Here is a 9,944-nt window from a genome sequence, read left to right on the forward strand (position 1 = left end):
TGCATATATGCGTATATATATATAAAATATATTATATGTATATATACATGTGTATTTATATTATATATGCATATATATATATATATATATATATATTATGTATGTACATATATATTATATATGTACATATATATTATATATGTATATGTATATTTATACGTGTATATATTATGTATGCATATTTATACATGTATATATAATGTATGCATATATGTATATATATTATGTATGAATAATATATATAGCGTTAAGACACGTATACTGTAAGCGTCTGTGTGTGTGTGTGTGTACGTGTTAGTATGTGTGTATACCTCTGTGTGTGTGTGTAATTAGAAGGTATGCCGTTGTTGTATCCGAGAATTTAATCTTAGTTGTAAGGGATTTTCCACATAGTTTTGTTATATTTAATATGGTGTTATCGTATACCGTTTATATTATATGTAGATGATATCTCCGTGTCATAATTTTTGCTTTCACTGCATATCATAATTAAAGCTTATAAAGTATCTATCGTATATCTGGTCTATATCACATAGCAGCATACCATTATTATATAGTGTTACATACCATCGTTACGTCATAATACATGTCATTATTGTTTCATACTGCCACACCACATTGCATTACACACATACAGACACACACATAAATATATATTACATATTACATACCAATTTGCGTTGTCATGTATTATTTACATACAATATTCCATACTATCATTATGAATTCTATCATAACATCACCAAACATTTTACATGCAATAATTATGCATTTTATCATATAAAGCATCACATCATCTTTATATACTATCACAGTTTCTGATCATCAGTTTTTATTCATAGCCGTGATTTTCCAAACTAATCCCCAAATAATTTACAACAAATATGACAACAAACTAGAGTACTATTGTAGAAATATGTTTCATCATCATTATCATCATCATCATCATCATCATCATCATCTTTTTTTTAGTTGTAATTTTACTTAAAATTTCGTGATTTATTATTTTTTCTTTTACTTTTACTTTTTGTACCATTTCTCATTTTTGCTATTTTCTTTTTCTTTTCTAGTTGGACGCTAAAAAGAGTCCCCTAGCTCTTCTGGCACAAACCTGCAGCAGCATTGGTAAAGACACCAGTCCATCTTCTAAACAGATTATCCCACCAATTGAAAAGAAAGAAAATGGATCATCAGACCTAAAAGAGAAATCTTTGAAGGATTTACACCACTCTGAGAAATCGATCGACATCAAACGGAATTCAGAAAATGGCGAGAAAAAAGAATCTGGGCGTGAATCAGGAAAGCCCGGGTTTCGCACGATCCCACCAAAAGAGATTCCACCTCTGGTACCAATTTCAAGTTCTTCCAGTGAGAGAACCAGCGTTTCTTCGCCAACGACAGAAGTACACAGCGGTAGTCATAAATCATCGTCTTCATCGAGCTCACTGTCATCTTCAGAGAGTTCTGTAAATTGTTCTTCCATATCTAGGCCAATGTCTGCCAATTGTACGAGTGCATCTCTAACTAGTTCTGGTCGAATGAGTATGGGAAGTGTGTCGGACTTGAGTCATCCCGACTCTGCAGGAATTACAAAAACCTCACTTTCACAACACACACCATCTTTGTTAACGCATTCCTCGTTGATCGGTGGTGGTCTCAAGTCTGCCAGTCACCCTTCACTTTTATCAACTCTCCCTGCGGCCTCACTAGCCAGTTATGGTTGTTTGCCACTCGTAGGACATGGCATAGCAATGGATGCTGCCGGAAACAGTCCAGTTTATCCTTCACATCTGGCTGCTCATGCTGGGCTCAGCCTAGCTTCGGCTGCAGCGGCAGTTGCAGCTAATTCCTCTCCTTTGAAACTTGGTGCTCAACCATCAGCTGTTTCTCCATATTTTGCATATGCTCGGGTACGAACCCCAACTGGGGCTACAACATTGGTACCGGTTTGTCGTGATCCTTATTGCACCAATTGCCAAATGACTCTTCAGAATGCACACTTATCCTCAACATGCACTTCCCCTGGATGTACACAATGTGCACATGAAAAGTCTCTTTTACAAACAAGCAGTCTGGGTCTTACTTCTGCTGCCGGTTTACCTATGCTTTCTTCTGTATCAACCTTGGGCACTCCGGGTGCAGCTTTAACTGCCAATCCGTCCTTAGGGTTTGGCACGTCTTTTTATCCTCACTCTATGCTTGGCACGCAATTACCTTATATTTGCTCATGGGTAGCTGGAAACGATTACTGCGGCAAGCGATTCTCGACATCTGAAGAACTTCTGCAACATTTAAGGACACATACAACAGTCAACGACACAGCAGCTCTTGCTGCTAGCTACAACCTTTCCTTCCCCTCTGTATCCTTGCCGAGCTGTCACGGACAATATACTACTACGGGATCTATCAGCCCGAATTCACTAAGAAGAACGTATCCCACGAGTATAAGCCCTGTAGGTAGTCTTCTTAGTGCAGCTAGGTATCATCCTTATAAAACTCCATACACAAGTGTCCCATCAGGGGTCTCTGGTGGAATCCCACTGAACAGCATTGGAGGAGCATATCTATCTCCTTATTCAACTTTATATGGACATCGTTTGGGGGCAGCAGCTGTCCCATGACTATATACCGATTTTAAGTAACAAACTAATAAGTTTTTCAGTCTTTCTATTTTGAACTGGTTCCTTGCCCCTTCAGTCATGTGTGACTGAATGATAATTACAACAGCAACAGCACACATTACATACATACATGCAATGACACCTGAAAATAAAATCACACACACATACATATACACATGCATACATGGTATGCATATATATATATATATATATATATATATATATATATATATATATATATATGATGTATGTATAATAAGAGAAATATTATGTATAAAATATTGTAATGATAAACAATAAAGATGAGTGAAGAAAAACATTTGTAAATGAATGAGTAAATATCGTTGCAATGTAATGATATACAGAACTCGTCTTCTCTCTTTCTCTTTCCCTACTCTGTAATATGCAACTGCGCATGTGTGTGTGCGTGTCTCTCAGAGATTATCTTCTGAACACAATCAACACACGTGCGCACATGGTTATGTGTGTAAGTGAGTTTGTATATGCATGTGCTTATGTATACGTAATGCACACGTATTCAAACATGCGCATACGAATGCATACATACATACACGCACACACACAAAAAAAAAACACATATACATATATGTATATATAAGTCTTAATTACGTATATGTTTATAAATGTGATGTAAAGTGATAATAAACAAAAATCGTTGAGAATGTCAGTCACTAGAAGCATTGAGAATACTTGAAACTGTGTGACTACACTATGTATATAATTATCTCTATGTGTGTTCTTATATATATATGTATATATATATATATATATATATATATATATATATATACACTGTTAATATATATATACACACTATATATATATATATATATATATATATGTATATACATATATATATATTTATCTACACCATGTATATAACTATCTATATGCGTGTTTATATGTATATATATATATATTTATATGTATATGGGTATGTATATATATATATGTATATATATGTGTATATATATGTATAGTGGGTGAGAGTGCATGTGTGTATTTTGAGACAAACCCTTCATCGAAACAACAGCAACAACGACAACACTAACAGATGGCGTTTTTGTTCTGTTTTTGTTCCCTTTCTTTTATATTTTTTTTATATTTCATTTTGATCGTCCTCTCTTCTTTTTACTTTAAACAAGACACAAAAGGTTTTATTATCATTATTATACATGCGTAATTTTTTTTTTTTTTAACAGGAAAAAAAAAACTGGGTTTTTGATTGCCTGCCCCCATTATTAAATAATTATATTAGTGTGTATTTCATGCAATCCAAGTCGCTGTAGGGATAAAGTGAAACCACCCTCCTCATTTGTAGTGAACCTAAACTGTAGAAATGTAATCGATGCAAAGTTGGTCAGCGAAATGCGTTAAAACAAGAGCTCTTGACTCTTCTGCCAACCACCGTATCGTAAATAGTAATTGTTTCTAACATAGACATATGGCTTGGCCATTAATAATAATAATAATAATAATAATAATGATGATGATGATGGTTTTTATGAGTTTGTCTCACAAAACTCATCACTAATCTGTGCAACGTTCACATAGTGTAACTCTATATCACTTATGTTGATATATTGATGTACAAGGTCGAGAGCCATCTACACCCTTTCACCCATCTCTGCCTCTTCTTTCCTTCCTTCCTTCCTCCCCCACGCTCTCTCTCTCATTACTACTAATAACTTACACCATCCTTAGAAACCCATTCAAATGCATTAATGTTTAATTTTTTCTTCAATTAACAACCTGTTTTATTTATTGTTATCTTTTGTTGCACAACCACCAACATAGAAAATAATCTGAAGGGGGTCGTGGTGTGTAGTTGCTTAACTAATACCCCGACCCACATTTTTGAAATAATCTCAAATTTAGTATTCACCTATGTGGACATCTGGTTAGCTTGAGACGGGTGGTACAAGATGAAAATTTCTGCATAATACGTCCCCCATTTTAAACTCAAGGGACGAAGGTTCGAACATTTTGCTTTTCTTTCTTCCTCTCTCTCTCTCTCTCTCTAGCTCTTTAGCTCTCTCTTTCTGTTTTTTTTAATTAAAAAATCTGTCTAATTAATTTAAATCAATTAAAGAAAAAAAATTATACAATGAAAGCAGTGTTTTGGTTGTGGATTTGTGAGTCTGTATGTTTGGGACAACCGGAACTTTCATTGCATGCGTTGTGCAATGCATTGTAACTTGTCTAGATTTTCTAACATCAAACGATGATGCAATAAAATATATATTAAAACTCCAGTCGTATTAGTCTTGTGATTTCTATCTCGACCAGTTGTTGAAGTCGAACAGAAGTGGAGAGGTATTTAATGTTTCTGTTTCTTGGATTCAAAGTCAAAACTTTGGGTTAAATGTAATTAATCGCTTGAATAATAACATAAATCTTTGACAAATCGGTAACACTAATATAATTGACTAATAAAATCTTCAATGTTAATATAATTGATTGACAAATCAGCAACACTAATACAGTATAATACAGTATAATATAGTATAATGTATTGACAAGTAAATTAACGTTAACATAATTGATCGACAAAACAAAATCAACACCAATATTATAATATTGACAAAAAAAATCAACACTATTATAATTGATCGAAAGTAAGTGAACACTAATAATATAATTGATTGACAAGTTTTCAGCACTAATATAATTGATTGACAAATCAGCAGTACTAATATTCTAGACTGACAAATAACTCAACACTAATATAATTGATTGACAAATCAGCAACACTAATATCCGTAACTGACAAATAAGTCAACACTAATATAATCGACTGACAAGTTATCAACACTAATATAATTGATTGACAAGTAAATCAGCACTAATATAATTGACAAGTCACCAATCGTAATATAATTATCTAACAAGTCATCGACGCTATAATTAACTGACTGACAAATCATGAAGATTAATTGACTGTCAAGCAATCAACCTTAATATAATTAACCGGCAAGTCATCAACACTAAAATTATTATTCGCTAACCAACAGCACTGTTATGAATGACAAGCGAGTCATAAACATTAATATAATGTTGTTAACTCAAGTCGTTAACTCAAATATAATTGACTGACAAGTTGTCTACACATATAATTGACAGGCGAATCTTCAACACTATTATAAATGATAGACAAGACACCAACACTAATTGATTGATAGATAAATCATCAACACGCTTGAATCCAGCAAGATTTAAATTAAGAACGTAATGGAAGTAAATTCTGATTTCAAATTTTGGCACAAGGCCAGCAATTTCGGAGGAGGGGACAAGTCGATTACATCTACCCCCAGTACTCAAAGTTACTTATTTTATCGACCCCGAAAAGATGAAACGCAATTTCGGCCTCGGTGGAATTTGAACTTTGACCGTAAAGACGGACGAACTGCTGCTAAGCATTTTGCACGACTTCTAACGTTTCTGCCAGCTCGCTACTTTAGTGGAAGTACGAAAAAAAGTAAAGTTCCTTCCCGAGTCATACAGACACATAGGGCCAGTTTCCATGGTGTACATATTCCCCACCTGGACGGGACGCCAATTTGTCGCAGGATCACTCATATTTGCCAGTTGAGAGGACTGGATCAACGTGAAATGAAGTGTTGCTCAAGAACACAACGCGTCGCCCCTCCTAGGAATCGAAACAACACTCTTAATATCATGAGTCTAACATCCTGACCACTAAGCCATGCACCTTAGTAGAAGCAAATATTACAAAATATAGATCGAGTCTACTACTCTAATGATTCTACAAAAATTGCATTCTTCTGTTAATTGTATTGATGTGTGTTATGTATTAATACATGATTTTTGGGTCTCATATGATGCTATGTGGTCTAAGGTTTGCCAAACAACAGTGAAAGAATGTGAACACATTTGAAACCAGAACAATAAATAGCTACATAGGATATTTTTGAAGTTATTAACGCCAGTATTTACAGATGTTGCCATTTTGTCTGCTTTAAAACAATATTACTTTTCGATCAAGTGACAATATATTTCCCAATGAAATGATTGTCCAACCGTTTGTATCACACATCGAGATAAATTATTTAAACAGTATTACGATAATCCTTCTTACTATAAGCACAAGACCTGAAATTTGATTGATACTTTATTTTATCAATCCCGAAAGGATGAAAAGCAATGTCGATCTCGGCGGAATTTGAACTCAGAACCTAAATCCAGTAGAATGCTTCTAAACATTTTGTCCCACGTGGTAATGATTTTGCCAGCTCGCCGCCCTAAATCAGTGTTAATAGTAAAATATCTCTTGGGGACAAGTGACACTAAATTAAATTATATGACTAAGGTTAAGACGTATAGCTCGAGTTATCAACCTTACACATATACGTGGCTATGTCATATATTACAATGTATGATTTGAGGTGTGTCACATATTAAAATATATAGTATCGGATGTATCAAGTATTAACATGTATGTATGACTTGGAATGTGTCACTTATTCAAACATATGTCTAAAGATGTATCATACATGACTTGTAAATGTAAAACCTTACAATGTCAGTCGTTGGCTTTGTCACATGTGATAGTTGACATGCCGTATGTAACATATCAAAATATATATTTGGTGCTATCATATCGTAAGATATAAGAGTTGTACAAAGCTACGAATCAAATTTTATGTCTTACAAGGGATCATGCATTAAGGCATATGACTGTTTGCGCCTATCTCGGTTGATGTGTGTTATGTATTAATACATGACTTTTGGGTCTCATATGATGCTATGTTGTCTAAGGTTTGCCAAAAAGCAGGATATATTGACTTGCCAGTGTCGCACTTAAATATATGGATTGTTCTCTGTCACAATAAGATATCGTAAATGCTCTAAGTCACACATTAAAACAGAGACATAGACATATTCTTTTTCTTTGGCGTTACCTCTTTTCAATGGGGTACGCTTCAGAGAAAGATTGATAGATCAGTAGAGAGAGGAAGAAAGAATGTGTGAGCAAAACATTGAGGTATATGTACGTGTTGTGACATAATGTGGTAATGGTTGATAATCTTGACAAAGAGCAGTGTTCTCCAACTGGTGTCAAGTTTCATCTGTTCTTTGTATCTCATGGTAGGACAGGGATTTAGAGTTTACTGTCCCATAATAATCCATTGTATGTTGACGGAGACCGCCATAATGAAATCGATTCAGATATTCGACTGGAATTTTGTCATCCCAGAAGTCTGAATGGTAAAGCTGAAGCCATATGATTCTTTTCTTTACTTTCTGCAATTCCATTACAATCATTACAAACATATTGGTTTCAAATTTTGGTTCAGAGCTAGCAATTTCGGGGGAGGAGATAAGTCAATTACATTGACCCCAATGTTCAACTGGTACTTATTTTATCGACCCTGAAAGGATGAAAGGCTTAGTCGACTCTGGCGGCATTTGAACTCAGAATGTAAAGAACGACGAAATGCCGCTAAGCCTTTGCTAAAGATTCTGCCAGCTCGCCGCCTTAAATCACTACTAACATATTGTGAATATAAATTGTATTATCTTGAGGTATCAACTGAATGGACAGTACTAGTGTGAAATTTATGCAAATGTGCATGGAAACATTGCAGAACTGGTGGAAGAGTACGAACTTGGTCGGTCGACTGTCATTTGGATGAATTATGCACTACTTTCTCAGTCAACAATATTGGTATGCAAATATATAGACATTTCTCATATTAAGCCTCAAATTTTGTCATACTAATATTTATTTTATCAAGCCACGAATTTGAACTTATAGTGTAGAAGTATGAAATTGTATATAGCCTGGAGACAATTAGTGTGGTGCTCTACGGCCTCTATTAACTAGCTAAAAAATGCTAAATAAATATTGAAGCTGGTGCTGATCACGCGATTCTCATATACTTTACTTAGTCAAAGAAATTTATGGAAATCGTTATAAAAGGAAATGTTAACAATGTAGAGAAAATATGGCTTTCTTCTTACCTGCCTTCTTCAACTTAAGATTTCCTAATATTATAGAGATTATGCCTCAGTCATTTTAATCATGTACTTTGGAGAAACATTTGGTTCACTACATCAACACTTAATTTCCTTGGGTAAAATGTCATTAAAGAATATCGGGCTACTTTTTGCTTATTACTATAAACATGCATACGTACTTACGAAAAAGTTATGTACTGTTATAGAAGTCAGTTGGCCTGTGGATTTGAATATTTCCTTCAATATTTGAGTAAAAGTCAATATTTACAGATACTTTGAAACCTTCACCTCCAGATTACCCATAATCCTTTCTGCACTGGGTTATGTTAATGATTGTCTAAGTAGTACAAGTATTAATCCCCTCTTCAAAACCTCAGGGCTTTAGGCAATGTATTTGACCAGCTGACATAGATTTCACAAATTCAATCTGTAAGCAGAATACTGGAAATACTTAAGAATTTTACAATATTTGATATGCAACTGATTTTGGTATCTAAATTCCAGCAGTGAAGCTTTATTTCTTTGTTTTCTTTGTTAGAAACCAGCCCCCTTTATTGGAGGAATTCAAAGAATTTATAAAGACAACACATGCACACTCATACAAATATATATATATATATATATATATATGCATACGTGTACACAAATGGCTTGTCCAAACTGTCACTCACCTTAGATTAGAGAATTTTTTTCAAAATAACATTTGTAAGTTTATTGTAGGCCAAAATGACAACCAATATTCCCTTTCAATGTGAATACCTCATCTAATCAGTCTACCGTATCTGATCAGGATAGTTCTGATCTCAGGCTAACTATATATAACTAAGAAACTTTTGCAAAATTGAAGCGTCTGTTTAAGCATTTTTTCTTTATTTCTGCTCCAGGGTCTTTTCTATTAAATTTTTGAAAAAAAAATTTATTCATTTCCCCTACGCTTATTCAACTTCATATCTTTCTCTCTATAAACGTCCATCTTCTTTCTGTTTGTTATGATTCACGGACAACTACGTCTTACGTTTTTATACTTTAAACTCTAAGAAATACAAGATTCTTTTTTAGTTAAAAATATCAGTTTTTCATTAGTTCACAACTTACCAGAGATAATTACTGATTCTGTAATTATCTTCGATTTTTAAAATCAATCTTGTAATCTCACAGTAACGAAACTTGTTGAATATTAAATTATCAGTTAAAAAAGAAAACAATTTACATGAAATTTATTGTTGTTCTTTTCTTTAAAATATCATACTTTTACTGAAGTAGTGTTTTGGTAGCAACAGATTAACTGCCAAACAGATTTTAATCTCGTCTGTTTACGTT

The 9,944-nt window shown here is 33.9% G+C and overlaps 1 protein-coding gene across 1 annotated transcript in view; it reads left to right on the plus strand.

Annotated features, from left to right (window-relative positions):
• Positions 1-4,897, plus strand: part of LOC106881018 (zinc finger protein Noc) — a 35,360-nt gene extending 30,463 nt beyond the window's left edge. The window contains exon 2 of the mRNA XM_052966342.1: positions 1,071-4,897. Coding sequence (XP_052822302.1) covers positions 1,071-2,621 — 1,551 coding nt within the window. The 3' untranslated portion in view covers positions 2,622-4,897. The remainder of the gene's footprint in view (positions 1-1,070) is intronic.
• The last annotated feature ends 5,047 nt before the right edge of the window (positions 4,898-9,944 follow it).

The sequence above is a fragment of the Octopus bimaculoides genome, chromosome 3 (genome assembly GCF_001194135.2).
Source record: "Octopus bimaculoides isolate UCB-OBI-ISO-001 chromosome 3, ASM119413v2, whole genome shotgun sequence".
In the NCBI taxonomy this organism is placed as follows: domain Eukaryota; kingdom Metazoa; phylum Mollusca; class Cephalopoda; order Octopoda; family Octopodidae; genus Octopus; species Octopus bimaculoides.